Source organism: Pipistrellus kuhlii, unplaced genomic scaffold (genome assembly GCF_014108245.1).
Source record: "Pipistrellus kuhlii isolate mPipKuh1 unplaced genomic scaffold, mPipKuh1.p scaffold_m20_p_3, whole genome shotgun sequence".
NCBI lineage: Eukaryota > Metazoa > Chordata > Mammalia > Chiroptera > Vespertilionidae > Pipistrellus > Pipistrellus kuhlii.
Genome location: NW_023425529.1, coordinates 109,350,460 through 109,373,867, shown reverse-complemented (window position 1 = coordinate 109,373,867; position 23,408 = coordinate 109,350,460). Strand labels below are relative to the sequence as shown.

At 38.9% G+C, this 23,408-nt stretch overlaps 1 protein-coding gene and 1 long non-coding RNA gene across 3 annotated transcripts in view; both read left to right on the top strand.

Annotated features, from left to right (window-relative positions):
- RB1 (RB transcriptional corepressor 1) overlaps positions 1-23,408 on the top strand; it is a 152,568-nt gene that overhangs the window by 65,862 nt on the left and 63,298 nt on the right. The window contains exons 12-18 of one of the 2 annotated variants that reach the window (XM_045588665.1): positions 278-365; positions 6,429-6,545; positions 8,036-8,092; positions 9,422-9,453; positions 9,545-9,621; positions 10,621-10,817; positions 19,599-19,640. In XM_045588665.1, the coding sequence (XP_045444621.1) occupies positions 278-365; positions 6,429-6,545; positions 8,036-8,092; positions 9,422-9,453; positions 9,545-9,621; positions 10,621-10,817; positions 19,599-19,640 (610 nt within the window). The remainder of the gene's footprint in view (positions 1-277; positions 366-6,428; positions 6,546-8,035; positions 8,093-9,421; positions 9,454-9,544; positions 9,622-10,620; positions 10,818-19,598; positions 19,641-23,408) is intronic. The other variant, XM_036455243.2, reaches the window with a different exon arrangement.
- LOC118728590 lies at positions 19,856-22,098 on the top strand. The gene is made up of 3 exons (XR_004990933.2): positions 19,856-20,625; positions 20,770-20,771; positions 21,852-22,098. It is a non-coding gene; the product is annotated as an uncharacterized LOC118728590 (long non-coding RNA).

Genomic DNA, 23,408 nt, shown 5'->3' with positions numbered 1-23,408 from the left:
ATAATGTTGAATTTGACCACAATGTTATATTGATTTATAGTTCTATTAGTAAATAAGTTCATCGTTTTTCATAAACATATTTATTATGAACACATCTTTTCTTTAAGCTTTAAGTAAAATATAATTCCTTGTAAATAATAGTATACTAAGGGTTTTATTGCAGAGAACTTTTTAAAGATAAATGGGAGACAGTGAGTTTGAAGATATATTTAATTTGTGTGTTAGCTACATTTCATTTTCCCCCCCTTCATTGTTTAACATTTCTTTTTTTGTCTAGGACTGTTATGAACACTATCCAACAATTAATGATGATCTTAAATTCAGCAAGTGATCAACCATCAGAAAATCTGATTTCCTATTTTAATGTAAGCCATATATGAACATTATTTATTGTAATACCTTAGCAAATAAATTTGAAATTAGAAGTTAAAATTCTGAGTATTTTTAAAATACTTATCTCCCAATCAATAAGAATATAGTTGTCTATTACCTTATTATTGTTTTAAATCTTCAATATTAGGTATTATTAGTAGGTGTTACTAGTAGACAGCATTTTTCTTAGATTTCCTCTTATTTATTTATCTTACTCAGCATTTTTTCTTATAATTTATTTTTTTAACTTTATTTTTATTGACATTATTATAGATGTCCCCATATCCTACCCCAGCACTTGTCATTTGTTGATTTGTTGATGGTAGCCATTCTGATAGGTTTGAGGTGATACCTCATTGTCATTTTAATTTGCAACTCTCTGATGACCAGTGACTCTGGGCATGTTTTTATATGTCTCTTGGCCATCTGCATGTCCACTTTGGAGAAGTGTCTATATAGCTCCTCTGCATATTTTTAAATGTTATTGTCTTCCTTTTGTTAAGTTGTATGAGTTCCTTATATATTTTGGGTAGTAACCCTTCATCAGATGTCTCATTGCCAAAATTTTCTCCCATACAGAGGGTCCCTTTTTCGTTTTGTTGATGGTTACTCTAGCTGTGCAGAAGCTTTTCATTTTGACGTTGCCCCATTTGTTTATTTTCTCCTTAGTTTCCCTTGTCCTAGGAGATGTATCTGTAAATATATTGCTATGAGAGATGTCTGAGATTTTGCTGCTATAGTTTACTCTAGGTTTTTTATGGTTTCACAACTTACATTTAAGTCTTGTATCCATTTAAATTTATTCTTGTGTTTGGTGTAAGTTGGTGATCTAGTTTCATTTTTTTGCATGTACCTGACCAATGTTCCCAACACCATTTACTTAAGAGACTGTCTTGACTCTATTGGATGCTTTTGCCTCCTTTGTCAAATATTAATTGAGCATAATGGGTTAGGTCCACTTCTGAATTCTCTGTTCTGTCCCATTGATCTATATGCTGTTCTTATGCCAGTACCAGGCTATTTGATTACAGTGGCTTTGTAGTATAACGTGTTATCTGGTATTGTAATCCCTCCAACTTTATTCTTCTTTCTCAACATTGCTACAACTATACACGGTCCTTTTTGGTTTCATATAAACTTTTAGAGTATCTGTTCAAGATCTGTGAAATATGCTGTTGGTATTTTAGTAGGGTTATATTGAATCTGTAGATTGCTTGGGTAGTATGGACATTTTAATGATGTTGATTCTACCAATTCATGAACTTGGTTTGTTCTTCCACTTGTTTATATCTTCCTCTGTCTCTTTTTTCAATGTCCTGTAGTTTTCTGAGTACAAAGTCTTTTACCTCCTTGGTTAAATTTATTCCTAAGTATCTTAATTTTTGTTGTGGTTGCAGTTGTAAATGGGATTAGTTTCTCATATATATATATATATATATATATATATATATATATATATATATATATATATAACCAGTGACTGGAATGACCAGAATGACCGGAAATGACCTTTTGCTATGATGCCCACTGCCACCAGTGAATCAGCCCGATAGGGAGGTGGGGCTGCCTGGCCAACCCCCCACCCTCACACAGTCCTTCCCCCTGGCTAGCTCCACCCCTGACCATCCCCCCCCCCCCCCAAATAGGGAGTGGGGCCAGTCAGCCAACCTTCTACAGCACCTCCCCCGAGCCAGCCCCACCTCCGGTGGGCCCTCACCACCCCAATCCCACCCCAATCTGCCCTCAGCCCCACCCCCAGCTGGCCCTACCCCTAATTGTCCCCCTTATCTCAGTAGGGGGCAGGGCCAACCAGCCAATCCCTCCCCACTGCTGGCTCTGCCCCCATGGGTCCCTACCACTCCAATCAATCAAGCTGCGACCCCTCCTCCCAGCCAGCTTTGACCCTGATTAGTCCCGCCACTCAGATCATGGGCAGGACCAGTAGGCCAACTACCCATGGCCCCTACCTTAGGCTACTGGCCTCCGATCGGGACCCTCCACCCCATTCAGGGGCAGGGCCTACTGGCCCACTGCCCACAGCCCCTCCCCACAGCTGGCCCAACCCCCGATCAGCCCCCACCACTCTGACTTATCTTTTTTCATAGTTACTATATCTTTTCTCATGCTCTTGAGCATCCTTGCCATCATTATTCGAAACTCTATATCTGATAAGTTTCTTATCTCAGTTTCATTTAACTCTTCTTCTGGAGAATTCGCTTGTTCTTTCATTTGGGCTTGATTTTTTTCTGTTCTGATTTTGGCTGTCATTAGGTAAATCTGCTACCACTCCCAATCTCTATTGCAGGACAATGTCAGATGCTGTTTGTGACTGGCCCTGGGTACCCTGTTTGGAACTATTAGCAATTCATAGCTTGTGGCTCCCTCTGCTGGGGCTCAATGCCTTTGGAAAGGACAAAAATTTTCCTAACTTTGGGCCCAGAAGGGGATCAAGCAAAGACTCAAAGCCTACAGAGACCTGCCTCTGCCTGTAGCCTAATTGTTACTTAGTCTTGATTAGCCTCAGGCTATGGACTACAGAGTGGTGCAAAAGGGTTTCCAATATGGTGGGGCAATTTCTTCTTCCTGCAGGCTGAATGTTATTCTCATAATGGGCCTCAGAAATTTCACAGTCTCTTAATGCACCTCAGCAATTCCATAGTTTGGGCCAAGGGGTTTTCCAATAGGGTGCCCCCCTCCACCCCCCCATCTCCCCTCCAAGGCAAAAGCTGCCTGGATGGTAAAGGTCTCCAAAGAACGAGGGAATGAATCAACACAGGAAACCAGGTAGATGCCCTCCAAGCTCCAATCCCAGAGTCCCCAACCTTGGACTCTCCTCACACAGCTCCGGTCTACTCTACCTTCCCTCTGCCAGAGCCCAAGGAGAGTAATTGCATACAAAATGTTGTGTGTTTGCCCTTTACGTGGGTGCCTGTATTTCCAGCTGGCCACATCTGGAAGATAGCAAACCAGCAGATGTTGTGTGGGCACCTTTCTCAGTTCTGCTACTCTGAGCTGGGGGACTAGCTTGGGGTTTAGGCCCCAGAGTTCTCAGTGGGAAGCCCCCCCCACTGCTGAGATATCCCTCTGGAACTTAAGCTGTTCTCTAGGGAGCCTGGCTAGCCTTTTCGTGCCTCTACACTTCCTACCAGTCACTATGTGGTCTTCACTTTCCATCCTTGGATATGATGGTTCTCTCCAGCTAGTCTTCATTTGATCATTTAGGATGGTTTTTTCTGTATTTTATTTGTAATTCCATTTTAGTCCTGGGAATATGTTAGTTTAGCTTCCGCTTATACTGCCATTTTGGACTCTCCTGAAAGCACAATTTTAAAATAGGAAATGATACCAAGCTCAAATATTAGTTTCAATTTTGTCAGTTGCCTTTTTTGGGCATAACATACATTCTAATGTAACGCATAATTGAAGATAATATATGAGAGCATATGAGGCTCTTTTTTGATTTTGGTAATTGTTTCATTTTTTTGGTAAGCCATAATCCTATATAATAAAAGCCAAGGTGGTGTCACACCCTTGTGTGACGCCATCACAAGATGGCCGCCACAAGATGGCTGTGCAGACAGTGGAGGTGGGACACGATGGCCCCTCTGCAAGGTGAGTCCTGGGGGTCCTGCAGCTCTGCTCAGCGTGGAGGAGGCCGGTCCCGGTGGAGGTGGCAGGTTGCGAGAGGATAGGGCAGTTTTGGGCAATCAGGCCAGCAGGGAAGGGCAATTATGGATGATCATGCTGGCAGGGGTGGGCAGCTTGGGGCAATCAGATGGGCAGGGAAGGGCAGTTGTGGGCGATCAGGCCCTGGCAGAGGAAGGCAGTTAGGGGTGACCAGGGTGGTATGGGAGGGAAGTTAGGGGTGACAGGGCCAGCAGGGTAATTCAGTTGGAGGCAACCAGGACTGCATAGGAAGGCATTTGGGGGCAACCCAGCCTGCAGGGTAGGGCAGGTAGGAGGACCAGGCCTGCAAGGGAGGGCATTTGGGGGCATTCAGGCCAGCAGGGGAGAGAAGTTAGGGGTGACAGGGCTGGCAGGGGAAAGCAGTTAAGGGCAACAAGGCCGGCAGGGGAAGGGAGTTGAGGACAACTGGACTGACAGGGGAGGGCAATTGGGGGGCAAGAGGCCTTCAGGGGAGGGCAGTTGGGGGCAAATAGGCCTGCAGGGGAGGGCAATTGCAGGCAACCAGGCCTGCAGAAGAGGACAGTTGGGGGCAATCGGGCTGGCAGGGAAGCAGTTAGTTGTCAATCAGGCTGGCAGGCAGAAGTGGTTAGGGGAAATCAGGTAGGCAGGCAGGCAGGCAGGCAGGCAGGCGAGCAGTTGGGAGCCAGTAGTCCCGGATTGTGAGAGGGATGTCTGATCCCACAGGGATTGGGCCTAAACCGGCAGTCAGACAGCCCCTGGCGTTCCAGATCGGAGAGGGTGCAGGCTGGGCTGAGGACACCCCTCCACCCCCAGTGCAAGAATTTCATGCACTGGGCCTCTAGTTGTAAATAATGCTACAATGGTCATGAGGGTGCAGACATCCTCTTGTGTCAGTGTTTTTATTTTCTTTAGATAAATACCAAGTTGGATTGCTGAATATTATGGTAGTTATATTTTTAGGTTTGTTTGTTTTTTTGTGAGAAATTTCCATACTATTTTCCATAGCAGTACATAAGTGTTTTCTTTACTCTACATCCTCATTAATACCAGTTATTTCTTATCTTTTTTGTCTTAGTCATTCTAACCATTGTGATGTTATATCTCATTGTGGTTTTTGATTGGTATTTCTCTGATGATTAGCAACATTTTATATACCTGTTGGCCATCTGTATGTCCTCTTTGGAAAAATGACTATTTAGGTCTTCTCTCCTTTTTAAACATATTTGTAATACAATTTTATTTTTTTAATTAAACTTATTAGAGATGGTATTAGATAGCAATAAGATTATATAGGTTCAAGTGCACAGTTCTGTGATACATCACCTGTATACTATATTGTGTGTTCACCACCCAAAGTCAAATCTTCCATCACCAACTATTTGACCCCTTTTACTGTTTACCCCTCCCACTTCCCATCCCTCAGATTACCACTATAGTGTTGTGTTTGACTATACGTTTTTGCTTGTTTATCTTGTTTGTTCATGTGTTATTTTCAATTTTATATCCCTCATATGGATGAAATGACATTATTCCTAACTTTTTCTTTCTGACTTATTTCCCTTAGCATGATATTCCCAAGATTCACCTGTGTTGTCACACATGGCAGTATTTTATTTTTAATTATGGCTGAGTAATATTCCATTGTATATTTGTACTTCTATCCAATCATGTATTGAAGGACACTTTGGTTGTTTTCATGTCTTAGCCACTGTTAATAATGCTGCAATCAACATAGGAGTGCATATATTATATCTTTGCAAATAAACATATTCAAGTTTTTTTTTGTTTTTGTTTTTTTAAACACACCTAACACACCTGCAAAGGACAGGATGTTTTCCTTCCTTCCTTCCTCCCCTCCCCTCCCCTCCCCTCCCCTCCCCTCCCCTCCCTTCCCCTCCCCTCCCCTCTCCGTTTATTGATTTTGTACAGAGAGGAAAGGAGAGAGATACAGAGTTAGAAACATCAGTGAGAGAGAGTCATTGATCAGCTGCCTCTTGCACACCCCCTACTGGGGATGTGCCTGCAACCAAGATACATGCCCTTGACCGGAATTGAACCCGGGACCTTTCAGTCCCCAAGCTGACGCTCTATCCATTGAGCCAAACCGGTTTCGGCTTCAAGTTTCTTGGGTAGCTACCAAGAAGAGGGGTGTCTGGGTCATATGCTAACTCTATTCTTAACTTTTGGGAACCTCCATGCACTTTTCCATAGTGATTCCCACCAGCAGTAAACCTCTCCAACACTTGGTATTACTTGTCTTATTGATAATAGCCATTCTAATAGGTGTGAGGTGGTATCTCATTGTAGTTTGGATTTTTATTTCCCTAATGGCTAGTGAAGTATAGTATAGACAATATGTTAATTTTGATTAAAAAGTATTCTCAATATTTCTGTTTTTCTTCTTAAAGAAATGCACAGTGAATCCAATGGGAAGTATCCTGAAAAGAGTGCAGGATATTGGATACATATTTAAAGAGAAGTTTGCTAAAGCTATGGGACAGGGATGTATAGAAATTGGGTCACAGGTAACTATAATTTTGATTACTGCTGTTATATTTCAAATGCAACATCTGTTCAAACTGTATAAGTATTATGTTATTTGTCCAGTAGAATAAAATACTGACACATACTATATCTCTACTGCTCATCTATGTTGCTAGTATGGAAATCTTTATGGGTAAATACCCTTCACTTCTATATTTAAAAAAAAGTAAATATGCAGAAAATTTTAGAAAAAGTGTAGATGTTTAAAAAAAATCAAGGAAGAAATTTTTTTTTTAAATATTTGATACTATTAAATATTATTGCACATGCTTTGATTTCTACATTTAGGAATAGTTCTGTATGCATATACTTGTATGGAATGGGATTATGTTATACATGCCATTTATCAGTAGTATTTTTAATACTGCTATTATTATTTCAGAAAATTTAAAACTAATATGTTGGATAAGAGTATGGGCTCTGGACCAGAACCATCTGGTTCTATCATTATAATCAATCATTTAACTTTTCTGAAAATTGGGTGTGTTTTTTAAAAAAATATTTGTATTGATTTCAGAGAAGAAGGTAGAGGAGAGAGAGAGAGAAACATCAGTGATGTGAGAGAATCATTGATTGGCTGCCTCCTGCACACCCCATACTGGGGATCGATCCTGCAACCTGGGCATGTGCCCTGAACAGGAATCGAACTGTGACCTCCTGGTTCATAGGTCAACACTAAACCACTGAACTACACTAGCTGGACTTCAGTGGTTTAGTGTTGACCTATGAACCAGGTCACTGTCGACCAAATAAAAAAATCAGATTTTTTATTTGCTGGGCTTTGTTGTGACATTAATGAGGGAATACATAAAGATATATTTGGAAACTATATTCTACTATACACATTTATTTCAGTGTGGTGGTTTATATTTTGATGCCATGAGTATTTTAAACAATTATATTTAATTTTTAATTGAATTTATTGGAGGTAACATTGGTTAATAACATGATATAGGTTTCAGGGGATAATTCTATAATATATAATCTGTATGTTGTATGTTCACTACCCAAGTCAAGTCTCTTTCCATTACCATTTATCCCCCCTTTACACTCTCCTACTTGCGAAGTTCTTTTTGTTTGTATACGAAATTTATGCTCATAATTTAAAATGAAGCAATATGGTTTAGAGTGAGCATGTGTGTGTCTGCATGTGTATATATTTCTAAAATTTGATTATTCTTTGAGCTAATGGGAACTAGTTGTTAGGTTAAAACTTTTTGCTGATACATATAATCTATTGAATGAAATGGTATGAATGAAAACAAAGACCTCCCTCTTGATAATTTATTGGGCATGTTAGCTATCATTTATATTTAAGTGTTGAGTTTTAGACAAGCTAGCTTTCCTGATCTCTTGGTAGTCATATTCCTAAGAAAGTTCAGAAATGTGTTTCAAGGAAAACTTTAAAAAGATTAATAATTGTTATGGTTTTCTAAAGTAGTGGGATATAATTATTTTTCTTTATTTGTAGCGATACAAACTTGGAGTTCGGTTGTATTACCGAGTAATGGAATCCATGCTTAAATCAGTAAGTTAAAAAAAATAATAGAAAAAATTTAAATGCCAACATAAAAAAGGTTTCAGCAAAACATTTTTTAAAAGTTTATTTTTATTGTTGAAAGTATTACAGATTCCCCCTCCCCCACCCCCCAATTGATTCCTCTCCACCCAGCTCCTGCTCTCTCCCCAGGACTTTACCATAGTATTGTCTGTGTCCATGAGTTATGCATATCCTATACTAGGGGTCCAGTGCACGGAATTCGTGTATTGGGGTTGAGGTGGGGGACCCTGAGCCCAACCTGTCCCCTCTCACATACTGGGAGCCCTCAGGGGATGTCCTACTGATGGCTTAGGCCCACTCCACGGGGAGCAGACCTAAGTCGCAGTCTGGCCTCCCTTTGTGGGAGGCGACCAGGCTGTTCAGGGGAAAGCACCAGCCCCATCACCCCACTGCTGCAGCCACTGCCTGTCACCACAGCCACCAAGGTGTTTTCATCAACACGGACTCCAGTCCCTTCACCAAGAACAAATGACAACTTTCTTTAGACATTTGCAAGATGTGTCTTTCATAGGATATGACATTTCTTTATTTATTTTTTTATCCTCACCTGAGGATATGTCCATTAAGTTTTAGAGAATGTGGTAGAGAAAGGGAAAGACAGAAACATCAAAGTGAAAGGAACACTTTGATTGGTTGCTTCCTGCATGATCCCTGACCTGTGCCCTAGTCAGGGAGGAGCCTGTAACCTAGGTACATGCCCTTAATGAGAATCTGCAGGCTGGGCTGAGGGATACCCTCCTTCCATGCACAAATTTCGTGCGCCAGGCCTCTACTATATTAATGATATGCTAATGCCAATCAACCACTCAATGTAATCTGCACTGACCACCAAGGGGAACTTGCTCCTACTGGTAGGTGAGCTTGATGCTGGGTCTGGCCAATTGGGACTGAGTGAGATGGGCTGGATACAACCTGGAGCCCTCCTGCAGTCCCTCCCCGGCTGGCCAGCCTTCTGTGTCCCTTCCCAGCCCTGATCATTCACTGGTGGGTCCCTTGGTCTGACTTGTGCCTTCTCACAATCCAGGAGAGCCGGTTTTGGTCCAATCCCGCAGGCCAGCCCGAGGAACCCAACTGGTGCACAAATTTGTGCACTGGGCTTCTAGTATTCATATAAGTTCTGTAATTAGTCTCTTCCCATGTCCCTGCCCCCCTTAGATTCCTCAGTCTGTTTCTCAATCTATTTTGTTTTTCAGTTTATTTTGTTCATTAGACTTTACCTGTAAGTGAGATCATGTGATACTTATCTTTTCTGAGTGACTTGTTTTGCTTAGCATAATACTTTTTTATGTCTTTCAGGAAGAAGAACGATTGTCCATTCAAAATTTTAGGTAAATTTTCTTAGCTTTAGTAAGAGATTTTTTATTTTTTTTTTAAATAGAAGTAAGTGTTTTTAAAAATCACTTTATTTTTTTCTTTTAGCAAACTTCTGAATGACAACATCTTTCATATGTCTTTGTTGGCATGCGCTCTTGAAGTTGTAGTGGCTACATATAGCAGTAAGTTAAATTTTAGTAAATAAGCATTTTAGTTTAATTTAAAATTAAAAAACCTTATTGAAAGTGTGGTTTGTTTTTGGAAAAGATGGATGTTGTTAAGGTGAAAAAATGCATATTTTAAGTCAGTATATACTGAAGAATGTAATGGGTCACAATAAACCATTTATTTAATTGGCTTATATTCTGAATTATTTCAAGCTATCTTGGGAATAGTATTTCAGTGGGCTCCTTTTTGGGGCTATTCTGAATCTAGGAAATGTACCTATTGAAATCTCTTCAAATACTTATGAGATTGTAAAATGCTAAGAGTACTAAGGAGCTGCATCCACTGATAGGAAGCACTGCTCTAGATACTGTGATCATGTGACAAAGGTTGGAGCTAGAATCCACCAGATAATCAGAAAGAGGCCACTGATGTGTGTGTGTGTGTGTGTTTTAATATTTTAAACGTGTTATTTTGCAGATAAGATTGTAAATATTAAAAAATACTTCCTTCCTAAAAACAAAAGAAGATTCATCTAAGGAAACAAATACACAACAAAAGAGAAACTTAAATTAGTAAACAAATATGGAAAACTGTGAATCCTCATTAAAACAAAGAAATGCACATTTACAAGAAATAACATTTTCTAAGCAATTAGCAAAATCTTAAAGATTCCTTCTTTCCCTCAACCAAGTATTGATGAGATAGTTAAAATGGGTATGTTAATGCATTGCTGGATTAGATATTAAACCTGTCCCTGATATAAGTTTGGTATATTTAAACCTTTGAAAATTTGACATAAATTAGGAACGTCATTTATGCACATACACTTAAAATTTCAAAAACTATATACTGGGAGTCTGTGGGCTCCAAAATAAAAATTATGTTCTAAATAAAAAAATTTTATTTAGCCTTTTATAGTGTTCTTAATTTTTTTGTTTGATAAAATCTTTCAGCCTAAAAATATGTAGTTTAACATTTCATACCTAAGTTACATTTTTTTCTTTCATTTTTAGGAAGTACATCTCAGAATCTTGATACTGGCACAGATTTGTCCTTCCCATGGATTCTGAATGTACTTAATTTAAAAGCTTTTGATTTATACAAAGTGATTGAAAGTTTTATCAGAGCAGAAGCCAACTTGACCAGAGAAATGATAAAACATTTAGAGCAATGTGAACATCGAATCATGGAATCCCTTGCATGGCTCTCAGTAAGTAACTAGCTAAAATAATTAAAGATATTTATGTGAATTTGGCATATCTCTTAGTGAGAGATATTAATTAAACTTTATCTCAAGAACAAACATACAATTTAATGAATATGTGATGTCAGTGGATATAGCCCAAGAATCAAGTGGAATATTAGAATGGAGTTTTCTTTTATTTGAACTCCCTTGACTATCTGATATAGTGATTTATTTAGGAAAATCTTTTCTTAAAGTATAGCACTTTGAAACAAAGCTGAATTCTTTAAAGTGTGGAAGTAATTTATTTAATAATAGAGGTGTCATGTTTGAAAATTTAAACATCAGCTCTTAAATTTTAACAAAGTGATAAAAATTTTTAGATTATCCTATTTAGATGATTTAAAAGTAGTTTTTTAGTTCAATTTAGTGGACTTTTTTCCTATTGTTAAAAATAGTTATAAAAACCTGTACTATTGTTCAATCATCATCAGGTTTTTATAGCATTATAGATAAGGCACAAATCATATTCTCTAGGTATTTTATTTATAACATAAAAAACTTTTAAGGTTTTATGGCATTTTTTATGTATAATAGTAATAATAAAATACTTGAAGTTCTATAATGTTCTTTAAGTCTGCATAGTTGGGTAAAGCTTTGTGAAACATCAGATTTATAGCTTAATATAGAATTGTTTTTTTGAAACTGTGATGCATGCTAGTATATATATTAAATATATTTTTATTTATACCAGCATATAGAAATGGCAATGAAAAATTAACACTTTAATTACATTAGAAGCCTAATCTGTACATGTAATCTTAATTTTAGTTTTTTGGTATTTTCAAAACTTAATGTCTAAGAGGTAACTCATTTCTTAGTGTTTGCTTATATTACTATACAGACAGTGGATAGAAAAGAAGGTGAGGAGGGCAAGTTGATAAAAAGGTGTTATATTGCTATCCATTAAATTTAGTAACTCTTGATAGAGGAGCTTTCACTTTTTAAGAAAAGGAATAAGAGAAAATTCAAATTCTGAGAAAATAAATAAATGAATAAAATAGTACTTTTCACAGGCTGATGTGCCAACTCCTTGTAGAAACTGAAATAAAAACATTTACTGTGTCATCTCAAAGTGACTATTCTCATTTCTTTTAGAGAATTTTAATTCCATCAATGCATATCTGCTCTATGCCTTGCATTGGGATAAACATTGTAAGGATACAGAAAAGACATGGATTTTGAAAATTGTAGAGGAAATAGTAAATATTTTTTGTTTAAAAATTGCTTGTGCTGCCCTCACCAGTTTTGCTCAGTGGATAAAGTATTCGGCCCCATGAACTGAAGGGTCCCGGGTTCGAGTCTGGTTAAAAGCATGTACCTGGGTTGCAGGATCAATCCATAGCCCTGATAGAGGCACATGCAGGAGGCAACCAGCCCATGTTTCTTTCCACATTGATGCTCCTCGCTCTCTATCTCTTCCCCTCCCACTCTCTCTAAAAATCAATGGAAAAATATCCTCAGGTGAGGATTAACAACAAAAAATTGCTTGTGCCCAAGGCTACTTAATTAGTACATTGTACAGTGTCCTAGGATTCTAAACAATATTCCTTTATTTTTGAGAATTTTTGGAGAATAAGTGACTTGAACATTCCATGCCTAGACCTAGAATCAGAGCAAATTTCCCTAGTCTTTTGATTCTTTATCACAAGAATTACTCATTAAACTATAGATTGATAACATCATATTTAAATGGACACAGGGAAACATTAGGTGAGGTATTACTTGCCATACTCCCAATAATTTAATGGAAGAACATATTTGTAATTTTTACTTGTTATTTATTTTTTTATTTTTCAATTACAATTGACATTCAATATTATATTAGTTTTAGGTGTACAGACATTTATATAAATTACAAAGAGATCCCCTCAATTAGTCTCATACCTATATTATACTATATATAGTTATTACAATATTACTGATTATATTCCCTATGCTATACTTTATATGCATTTTGTAACTACCATTCTGTATTTCTTAATTCTTTTTCACCCAGCCCCCGAAGCCCCTTCCATCTGGAAACCTTTAGTTTGTTCTCTGTATCTCTGAGTCTGTTCCTGTTTTGTTTGTTTATTTGGTTCTTCAGATTCCACATAAAAGTGAAATCACCTGGTATTTGTCTTTCTCTGACTTAATTTCACTTGGCATAATGCCCTCTAGCTCCATCCATGTTGTCACAAATAGTAAGATTACATTCTTTTTTATGACTAATACTAGAGGCCCGATGAACGAAAAGATTGGTGCAAGGATAGGCTTTCCTTCCCCTGGCTGCAGGCCCGCCTTCCCCAGCCTGGAGCCACCTTTCCACCTTTGCTCCATTCCACCTCTTGTCTCATCATGTCAATTTGCATATTTCTTCCTTATTGGCTGTGGGTGCTTCCATCTTTGTTGTGAAATTACTGTCAATTTGCATATTCCATCTTTATTAGATAGGATTCCATTTTATTATATGTACCATATTCATTGGTCTGTTGATTGGAGCATTTAATCCCTTTACATTTAAAGTAATTATTAATAGTATGTAGTTCTTGCCATTTTATTAGTTGTTTTCTCATTTTTTATTTATTTATTTTTTACCTTTTCTCTAATCCTTCCTTATTTTCCTGCTCACTTTTGTTGTATGTTGGTGGCTTTCTGTAGTGTTGTGTTTGTATTCCTTTCTCTTTATTTCTTGTATCTCTCTTGTAGATTTTGGGTTTGTAATTATCAAGTGCTCAATATATATCAAGTTATATTGATAGTATATTTTAAATTGATGGTTGTAGAGTTAGATAATTTATTATCACTTTTTCTTGTTTTTTGAGTTAGGCCTGTAGAGCTATGAACTTCCCTCTCAGGACTGCTTTCACTGTGTCCCATAGATTTTGAACTTCTGTGTTTTCCTTATCATTTGTTTCCAGATGTTTTTAATTTTTTCTTTGATCTCTTTGGTAACCCAATCATTATTTAATAGCATGTTATTCATCTCCAAGTGTTTGAATTTTTTACTGTTTTTATTGTAGTTTATTTCTAATATTATGCCATTATGGTCTGAGATGATGGTTGATATCAATCTTCATGCATATGGGGAGACTTTGCCTGTGACCCAATATGTGGTCTATCTTTGAAATGTCCCATGTGTATTTGAGAAAAATGTATATTCTGTGCCTTTGGGGTGAAATGTCAATTAAGTCCATCTGATCCAGTGAGTCATTTAGGATTTCTGTTTCTTTGCTAATTTTTTTTGTCTAGAGGATTTATCCAGTGATGTCAGTGTGGTATTAAAGTCCCTTACTATGACTATATTGTTGTCGATCTCTCCCTTGATATCTTCCAGGAGTCTTTTTTATGTATTTGGGTGCTCCTGTATTTGGTGCATATATGTTTACCAGATTATATCCTCTTGTTGTATCGATCCCTTTAGATTATGAAGTGGCCTTTCTTATCTCTTGTTATAGCTTTCACTTTGAGGTCTATTTTGTCAGATATAAGTATTGCTAACTGGGTTTTTTTTTTTTTTTTTTTCATTTCCATTTGCCTGGAAGATGTTTTTCCATCTCTTCACTTTCAGTCTGTGTGAGTCCCATGATCTGAGATGGGTCTCTTATAGACAGCATGTATATGGGTCATTTTTTTTTTAATCCATTCAGCACTTACTGTCTTTTGATTGAAGCATTTAGTCTATTTACGTTTAAAGTTATTATTGATAGGTACTTGTTCGAATCCATTTTCCTTTTTTGTATCTGTGTCCCTTCTTTCCCATTTTATTTCTTCTTTTACACCAGTCCATTGCATTGATGGCTTGGTAGTAATAAAGTCCTTTAGCCTTTTTTTTTTTTTTTTTTTTGGCCTGTGAAGCTCCTTATTTTCCCTTCAATTTTGAATGATAGCCTTGCTCACAGGGCTGCTGCTCCTCGGACAGGTGCAGGATGCTTGTGGCTGCTGCTCCTTGGCTGGGGGCAGACTGCTCACACTGCTGCTGTCCCTCGGATGGTGGCAGGCTGTGTGGGGCTGCTGCTCCTGAGATGGGAGCGGCCTGCTCGTGTGGATGGGGCCCGGCTGCTCACTCGACTGCTGCTCCTCAGACAGGGGAAGGCTGCTGGTGAGGCTAATGCTCCTAGGACCGGAGCGGGCTGCTCCTTGGATTGGGGCGGGGGCGGGCACGGGCTGCTCACACAGCTGCTCCTCGGACGGACGGACGGACGGGTGCGGGCTGCGTGTGGCTGCCGCTCTGGATGGGGTCGTACTGCTCACGCCCTGCCGGACCTCATGGGGGGTAGGCTGCGCGGGACTGCAGTGAAGTGTCATTCTTTTGGCTAGTTTGAGATCCCACTGTTCTGACCTGTCTGAGGCTTTTCAGTTTCCCCGTTGCTGGGACTGAATGTCCTCTCTTTAGGCCACTCCCTGAGGACTTTCAGTGACTCTTCAGATTTATTTTTCTTTTGTATCCCTTGTGCTACGGGTGTAGTCTGGGTGTGGCTGTATTGGTTGCCTGGAGACTGCAGTGAGGGGCTATTTCTTTAGGAGAAAATGACTACCCAGGTCCCATGCATCAGGTGTGACTCAGCCCCAGACTCACAGCCACTTCTCCTGGACCCTCTTCTCTCCCCAGCCTCTCCCCAGACTCCACAAGTCCGCACCTCCTCCTGCACCTCAGCCACGGGTGAGTGTCTGTATCTGAAAGGTCCTATCAACTAGGTTCAGGGAAGTAAAGCAAAGACCACAAATAGGGGAAAGAGCGGCACCTCTGCGAGCCCCTCTCCCCCCGCACGGCGGCCTGGGCAGCCATCCTCTGTGCCCCCCTGGCCTCAGTCTGTCGGGACTGTGGGCCCAGACCCAGAATCCCCTGCCGCCTGCAGTCCTGCGGACTTTCCACAGTCAGACGCTGTGCTGTCGCAGGGGACGCGGCTCAGTGCTGCGCTGTTTCCCTCTGACCCCCTGGGCTCGGAGGCCTTGCAGTTCTCTCCAGCTCAGGTCTCTGATTTTACTGTTCTCCAGGTGTCCTCTGCCCTTCCGGGCTGCAAACTGTTTGCCGACTGTGTCTACTTTACCAGTTCAGGATGGATATTATTCAATTTAGTTGCCCATTCTATCTGTTCCGGGACAAGGCTCAGGACACGTCTGTCTATTCTGCTGCCATTTCCCCTCCCCTTCAGCTGCCAGTCTAAAGGAAGCTCCCTTGTAGGTAACTAACTGATTTTCTCTTACTACTTTTAAGATTTTGTCTTTAATCTTTGGCACTTTAATTATGATTTGTTCTGGTGTGGGCCTCTTTGGGCTCATCTTGTTTGGGACTCTATGCTTAGCAGACTTGTAGGTCTATTTCTTTTCTTCTTCACGACGTTTGGGGAGTTTTTAGTAATTATTCTTTCAAATAGGTTTTTCAACAACTTGCTCTCTTCTTTTGGCACCCCTGTGATGCAAATGTTATGTTTGATGTTGTTCCAGAAGTCCCTTATACTATCCTCATTAAAAAAAAATTTTTTTTCTTTGGTATTTTTAAAAAATATATTTTATTGATTTTTTTAACAGAGAGGAAGGGAGAGGGAGAGCGAGTTAGAAACATTGATGAGAAGAAAAATCAATCAGCTGCCTCCTGCACCCCCCCCCACCCCCACTGGGGTTGTGCCCTTGACTGGAATCGAACCTGGAACCCTTCAGGCTGCAGGCTGACGCTCTATCCACTGTGCCAAACCAGTGGGGGCTCTTTTTGCTATTTTGATTGGGTGTTTTCTACTACCTTGTCTTCCAAATCACTGATTTCATACTTTGCTTCTTTTTACCTGCTGGTGATTCCATCTAATGTACTTTTTAATTTCAGCTATTGTATTTATTATTTATGACTGGTTGTTTTTTATGGTTTCACTGTTCTTTTTTTAATGTTTTCTGTCTTGTGTAAGTTGTCTTGAGATGATGTATTCTTCCTTTAAGTTTATTGAGCATCCTATAACCAGTGTTTTCAATACTGCATATGGTAAATTGCTTGCTGCCATTTTATTTAGTTGTGTGTTTTTTTGTTTTGTTTTTTTAATTTGGATCATGTTTTTTTCTCCTCATTTTGGCTGCCTCCCTGTTTTTGTTTTTCTGTATTAAGCAGAACCTATATGGCTACCAGTTTTCATGTGGTGGCTGTATTTATGTAGTAGGTGTCCTGTGCGGGCCAGTCTCCCTGTTGACCTGAACTGGGTGCTTCAGGGGTGTCCCTTGTGTAGGTTGTGTGTGCTCTCCTTGATTTTTGTTGGCATGTCAGTGGATGCGATCAACCCTTAGGCTGACTGGTTGTGAGGACTGGCTGTGACTACAGTAAATGAACTGTTATGTGGGGGCTGATCCCAAGGAGTGAGATTAAGTTTAGCAGGACTTTGGTTCCTGCTGAGTTCACCCTTTGGATGTGTCATTGTGATTCTAATTTGGTGGTGCTGTAGTGTGGTATGAAGCCAGGCATTGGGTACATTGGTTCTGGGATCTCTAAGGAGGGACTCCTGTGCAGTGCAAGGTCAGCTGCTGCCTTTGTCCATCCTGGGGCTGGGCTTGGAGTGCCTGAGAGTGATGCCTGCTGCCATAAGTACTTGGATTTGGGCCACTTATCAAGGGGTACAGGGCATGCAGAGGCCAGCCACTGCTTGTTTGGGGGTTTTTGGACCCTTGAGAATGTTAAGAAAGTCTGCTGCATGGGCCCAGGCTGGTTGTTTATGTGGATTAGCCTCAGAAAGAAATTTGGGCTGGAACATGAGTTGGGTGTGGTGGGGTCAATCACCAGATCTCACTCCAATTGAGCATTTGTGGGACGAAGTTAAAAGAGCCATCAGGCAGCTGGTTCCACAACCATCAGATCTCACAGAACTGGACAGTGCTGTTCATCAGGCATGTTGTCAGATTCCTTTCATCACCTTTCAACATCTTGTGGAGTCAATGCCAAGAAGAATCAATTCAGTATTGAAAGCAAAAGGTGGCCCAACGGCCCTAGCCAGTTTGGCTCAGTGGATAGAGCATCAGCCTGTTGACTGAAGGGTCCCAGGTTTGATTCTGGTCAAGGGCATGTACCTTGGTTGCGGGTACATCCCCAGCGGGGAGTATGCAGGAGGCAGCTGATTGATATTTCTCTCTCATTGATGTTTCTGACTTTATATCCCTCTCTCTTCCACTCTGTAAAAAGTCAATAAAAACATATTTTAAAAAAAGGTGTTCCAACAAAGTACTGATAGGGTGGTCATAATAATCTGGTCACTCAGTGTATATCCTTAGTTATAAGAGTTCTGTTCAGCTAGTCTTCAGTGTGTTTCTTGAGGGTAGTTGTTCTATAATTTAGTTGCATTTTGATGTCATATCTTTGTATTAAGTGATTATATGAGGGAAATGTTCAGCATCTTTGCTTTGACAATCTTGAGAAATAATAAATCAAGAACAAAATAAGTGTGAAAAGGAATAAACACATCTCTGTTTCTTTTTATTCTCAGAGAGGTTTATAGGCAATATATGAGTATACAATGTAAACAGTCTATTGAAAAAAATTAATGAAATCTTGATCCCTGGAAATTTAGAGGATTAGAGGTGATTTAGTATAAACAATATCTAACTTGTACGTAGATTAAATGACTTCTAGATGTTTAATCCTCTTAAATCTTTTAAGCAGTTTATAATGCCATCAGATGATGATATGGTGATATTTGGATAACTTACTTCAGTAATTCCAAAATTCATCAGATTTTTAAAATACTTATAAACAACAATATACCAGGTACTTTATTTTCTAAATGGTCTCTCTTTCCTCGTCTATTGTGTATTCTTCCACATCTCTAGCTACCTTAAGACTTTACCTCACAATAGCCAAAGGAATCTATATATATAAAAGTCTAAGCAACCAGCCAACTGGCTAACTGGCTGGTAGCTATGATGCACACTCACCGCTGGGAGGTAGATGCTCAGTGTAGGAGCTGCCGAACTGCAGTGACTTGGCAGCTGTGGTTCTTAGGTGATGCACCTGGAACCAGAGAGGAGGGAGCCCAGTTTCAGAGTGTCACCAGAGAACCACCCGCTTGCAATCTGGGACCCCTTGGGGGGTGTTGGAGAGCCAGTTTCATCCCGATCCCCACAGGCCAGGCCGAGGGACCTTACTGGTTCCTCTAGTATTTTTATAATGAAGATCTACCTAATTATGCAACTTTTCAGATAAAAATCTTCTGAGGGGACCTATGTATCTGATAATGGAGTAGTATGACCCTTCTATATGATTCCCTGCAGAAAGGACAGCTATAAAACCTGTATATAATACAAAAAGATATTGCCTGAAATCCCTGGACAGAAAGAGTAGACAGACTCTAGTTAAGGTGAGGAAGGGGAATTATGAGCCTAAGGAAAAAAATTGCACCTGGGGCTAAGTGGAGTATGCAGAAAATTATTTTTGGATGGGGTGGAAAGCACCATGGGAAAACTTCAGGGCTTTCTGACCAGGAAAACTGGAAAACTGAAGCTGAGGAAACCTTGGCCACTGACAAGTGGAAGAATCTTGCAAAGGAAAGAGAGCTAGAGAAAGATTGTTCAAATTCTGTCTTCCCACATCTCTGACCGAAACTTGAATCATTGGGGTATAATAGACTCAAAGCAGGTGAATAAAAGACAAAAGATCTGAACTGAGAAGGGAGCTAATGCCCAATAAACAGTTTACAGTTAAAGTAATTGCCTCATTAAAAATAAAACATAACAATGCTCATTTGAGAAAAACAACAGATTCCAGAATTTTTACAACTTAACATTTGTAATTTCTAGGATATAATTCTAAAATTATCCAGCATACAAAGAGCATCAAAGGTATCAAGTGCATGTTTTTATTTTATTAATTTTTTTATTATTTATTTATTTATTTGTTTGTTTGTTTATTTACTTTAATATATTTTATTGATTTTTTTGCCCCCCTCCCTCCCTCCCACACATCCCCTCCCTCCCCAGAGTTTTGTGTCCATTGGTTGTACTTATATGCATGTATAAAAGTCCTTCGGTTGATCTATTATCTCCCCCAGATCAAGTGCATGTTTTTAGAATGGGATCTTTAACTCAGCCATTTGAAGCCTCAAAGGCTGGGTTTTTTAAGAAGCTTTGTTTCTCCTTTTTACTTATATTCAGTTCAAAGTGTGATCTATGATTTCCTGATGGTCCCTGAAACCATTTTAGGGAATCTGCAAGGTAAAAACTATATTCATATTACTATTAAGATGTTATTTATCTTTTCACTCTGTTGACATTTATACTAATTATATAACTTGGCACCTTTGCAGGCATCAAAGCCATAGCATCAGACTGGCAGTAGTCATTTTCCACCACCCAGACTCTTAGTTCAGACACAAAACACATTGATAAAGTCCTAAAAAGTATTAATTTTATTAAATCTTCTTACTTATTGTTGAAAATGAATCTCAGTAAATGTTACCAGTGATAAATTTTGACTTTTCAAATGAAAATTAGAATTTTATTGAGCTTGTATCTACTGTAAGCATGATAACTTCCCAGTACTTAAAAAACTTTTCGGATGAAATCGTTAATATTAATAATATGATTTTTTATTGTATTAATAGATTCATCAACATCTGTAGGATTTTCATAATTCAGTGAATCAATATTTCCAATTTCATCATGTTATGAAATAATTGCATGGATAAGAAATTTATTTAAAATTCAAGATAGACAAACAGATTGTAAAATCTCAGAATATGAAAAGTTTATTTCTGTTCATCGATATTGGTTTCAATTCCATATTGCTAACCATTTGTTGAGTTTTTGGGTAGTGTCTGAAACATCTGTTACTAGGTGTAATAGTTAATAATGCGGATTTTTTTCAGTAGGTGGAGTTACACATATGTTGATACATATGCCATTTGATATGTATACTATTTTGTGGTATTGACAGCAAGGTTCAAAACTTCATATGTCAAATTTGCTGAAGATGTTAAATCATAGATATTTTTACGCTTAAAAATGTCAAATTTCATGCCAAAAAAAGAGTATTTGCTGGAAGTTTTAATTCATTATTTTGGAGAAAAGTGCTGCTGAATACTTCGGGAAGCTTATGATGAACATGCTCCATCTCAAGATAGTTGTGAACACTGGTTTAAACACTTTAAAAGTGATGATTTCGATGTGAAAGACAAAGGTGTCCAGGTCAACTGAAAACGTTTGAAGACCAACAATTACAAGCATTATTGGATGAAGATGCATGTCAAACTCAAAAACAACTTGCAGAAAGATTAAACCTTGTTCAGCAAACAATTTCCCATCATTTACAAGCAATGGGAAAGATTTTAAAGGAAGGAAAATGGGTGCCAAATCAACTGAATGAAAATCAAAGGAAACCCGAAAAGTCATCAGTAAGATGTTGGTTCAATGTCATGAAAGAAAGTCTTTTTTTGCATGGAATTGTGACTGGCGATGAAAAGTGGATTTATTTTGAGAATCCCAAATGCACAAAATCACTTTGGAAAGAAGACAATGTTCTGCATTTGGTGGGATCAGGAAGGTGTGGTGTATTATGAGTTTCTAAAACTAGGTGAAACCATTAATACCAATCACTACGGACAACAAATAATCAATTTGAACCATGCTTTGATCGTGAAATTACTGGAATGTGCCAGAAGACACGGCAAAGTAGTTTTGCTTCATGATGACACAACATTACACACTTCAAAACCAATTAAAGACATGTTAAAAGATTTTGCCTGGGAAGTATTAACCCACCTGCTGTATTCATCAGACCTTGCTCCTTCAGATTATCACTTGTTCTGATCAATGGCACACGCATTTTCTGAGCAGCACTTCAAAAAGTACGAAGAAATGGAAAATTGGGTCTTCCAGTAGTTTACCTCAAAACAATAAAATTTCTATTGGAATGCTATCCACAAATTACCTGAAAGATGGGGAAATGTGTAGCTAGTGATGGACGTTACTTTGAATAAAGCACTTTTAATATCTCTCTTGAAATTATTGTGTTTCTTTGACTACAAAATCCGCATTATTAACTGGTACACCTAGTAAAATACTCCTTTTTCCAACTTCATATTTGTGAGGCCAGATTTCCTTATACTTCAACCAAACAACATATTGCTACAAAGTATACGTAGAAGCAGTTAGAATTCAGGTTCTTCTATTAAGCCAGATATTAAAGAGATTTGCAAGATCATAAAATAGTGCCACTGTTCTCACAAACTCTTTTTTTATTTTGAAAAATATGGTTATTTTTCATAAAATGTTATTGATGTTTATATAATGATCCTATTTGGGTGGTGTCTCACATCGATGTTTCTCTCTCACTATCTATCTCCCACCCTCTCCTCCACTCTCTAAAAATCAATGAAAAAAAAAATATCCCCAGGTGAGAATTAAAAACAAACAAACTTATATACATAGATATAATCCATATAACCAAAAACTTTTGGGTCCTTAATAATTTGAATAATGTAAAAGGATTATGTGTCCAAATGTTTGAGGACATCTTTCTTAAATTCTCTACTTGATTCAGACTAGTATGTTTACTATCAAACACCATGTTTGATAGTATTTATTCACTTTGTAGGCCCCACTTGAAGTGCTTTCTTCTTTCTTTTTATCAGACTTTAAGGTTTACTTCTGTTTTGCCCTTTGTGACTACCCTGTGTATAATCATTTTTTCCTCCTTGAATGTTGTTTATGCTACTCATTGGTAATTTGTAAAGTTTATATCTTATATATGTATGTCCCATGTTAAACGAATTGATTCTTGTAAAGCACTTAGAACAGTATCAGGCATTGTATTATAAGACTAGAGGCCTGGTGCACAAAATTTGTGTATGGGGGTGTGTGTGTTTCCCCTCAGCCCAGCGTGCACCCTCTCCAATCCGGGTGCATGCTGGGCTGAGGGGAAATGTGCCAGGGATTGGAAAATACTATATGACAGAATGTAAGCAATTACAAGCAAAGTTGTATGTGGAAGCCGTGGCAGGAAATTAAGGAAGTGTCTGACCATTTAGCAGCTTAAAAAATAAAATAAAATAGAGCTGAGGTAATTTGCTGAGGGGTGGGTATATGAGTGGGGCTGTAACCAGACAATGGGTCTGAGCTGCCTGTCACTTCTTGAGCCAATTTAGCAGAGACAGGGTTGAATCATATACAAGCATTTATTCCCATAATCCAGGCAGTATGGGAGAGCAGCAGGTCATCCACAAAAATCTGCTTTGCCCCCAACATAAGCCAACTGCTTATATAGGGTAGAAGGATGAAGATTACATGGGGAAGTAGGCAAAAGGGGTAAGAATAGGTATACAAAATGGGCAGTTTACAAGTAATTCAGGCTGGGTTGGCAAAGGCCTACAAGTATGCAAATAGCTCATGGTTTGCAAAGGGCTAGGGGTTTGCAAAGGGCTGGTGCCTCTGTTTTCTGCAACAAGGTTGTTAACCTTTCCATGATAATAGGCAGCTCCTGGATATGGAGGATGGGCCAAATTTCCAGGTGAGCTCCCAGGTCCCACATGCAACTCCCAGCCAGATTAGAATGTGCCTTCTTTAATGAGAACAAAACAATCGTGGTTAACAGCGCATGATTAGTATTTCTTC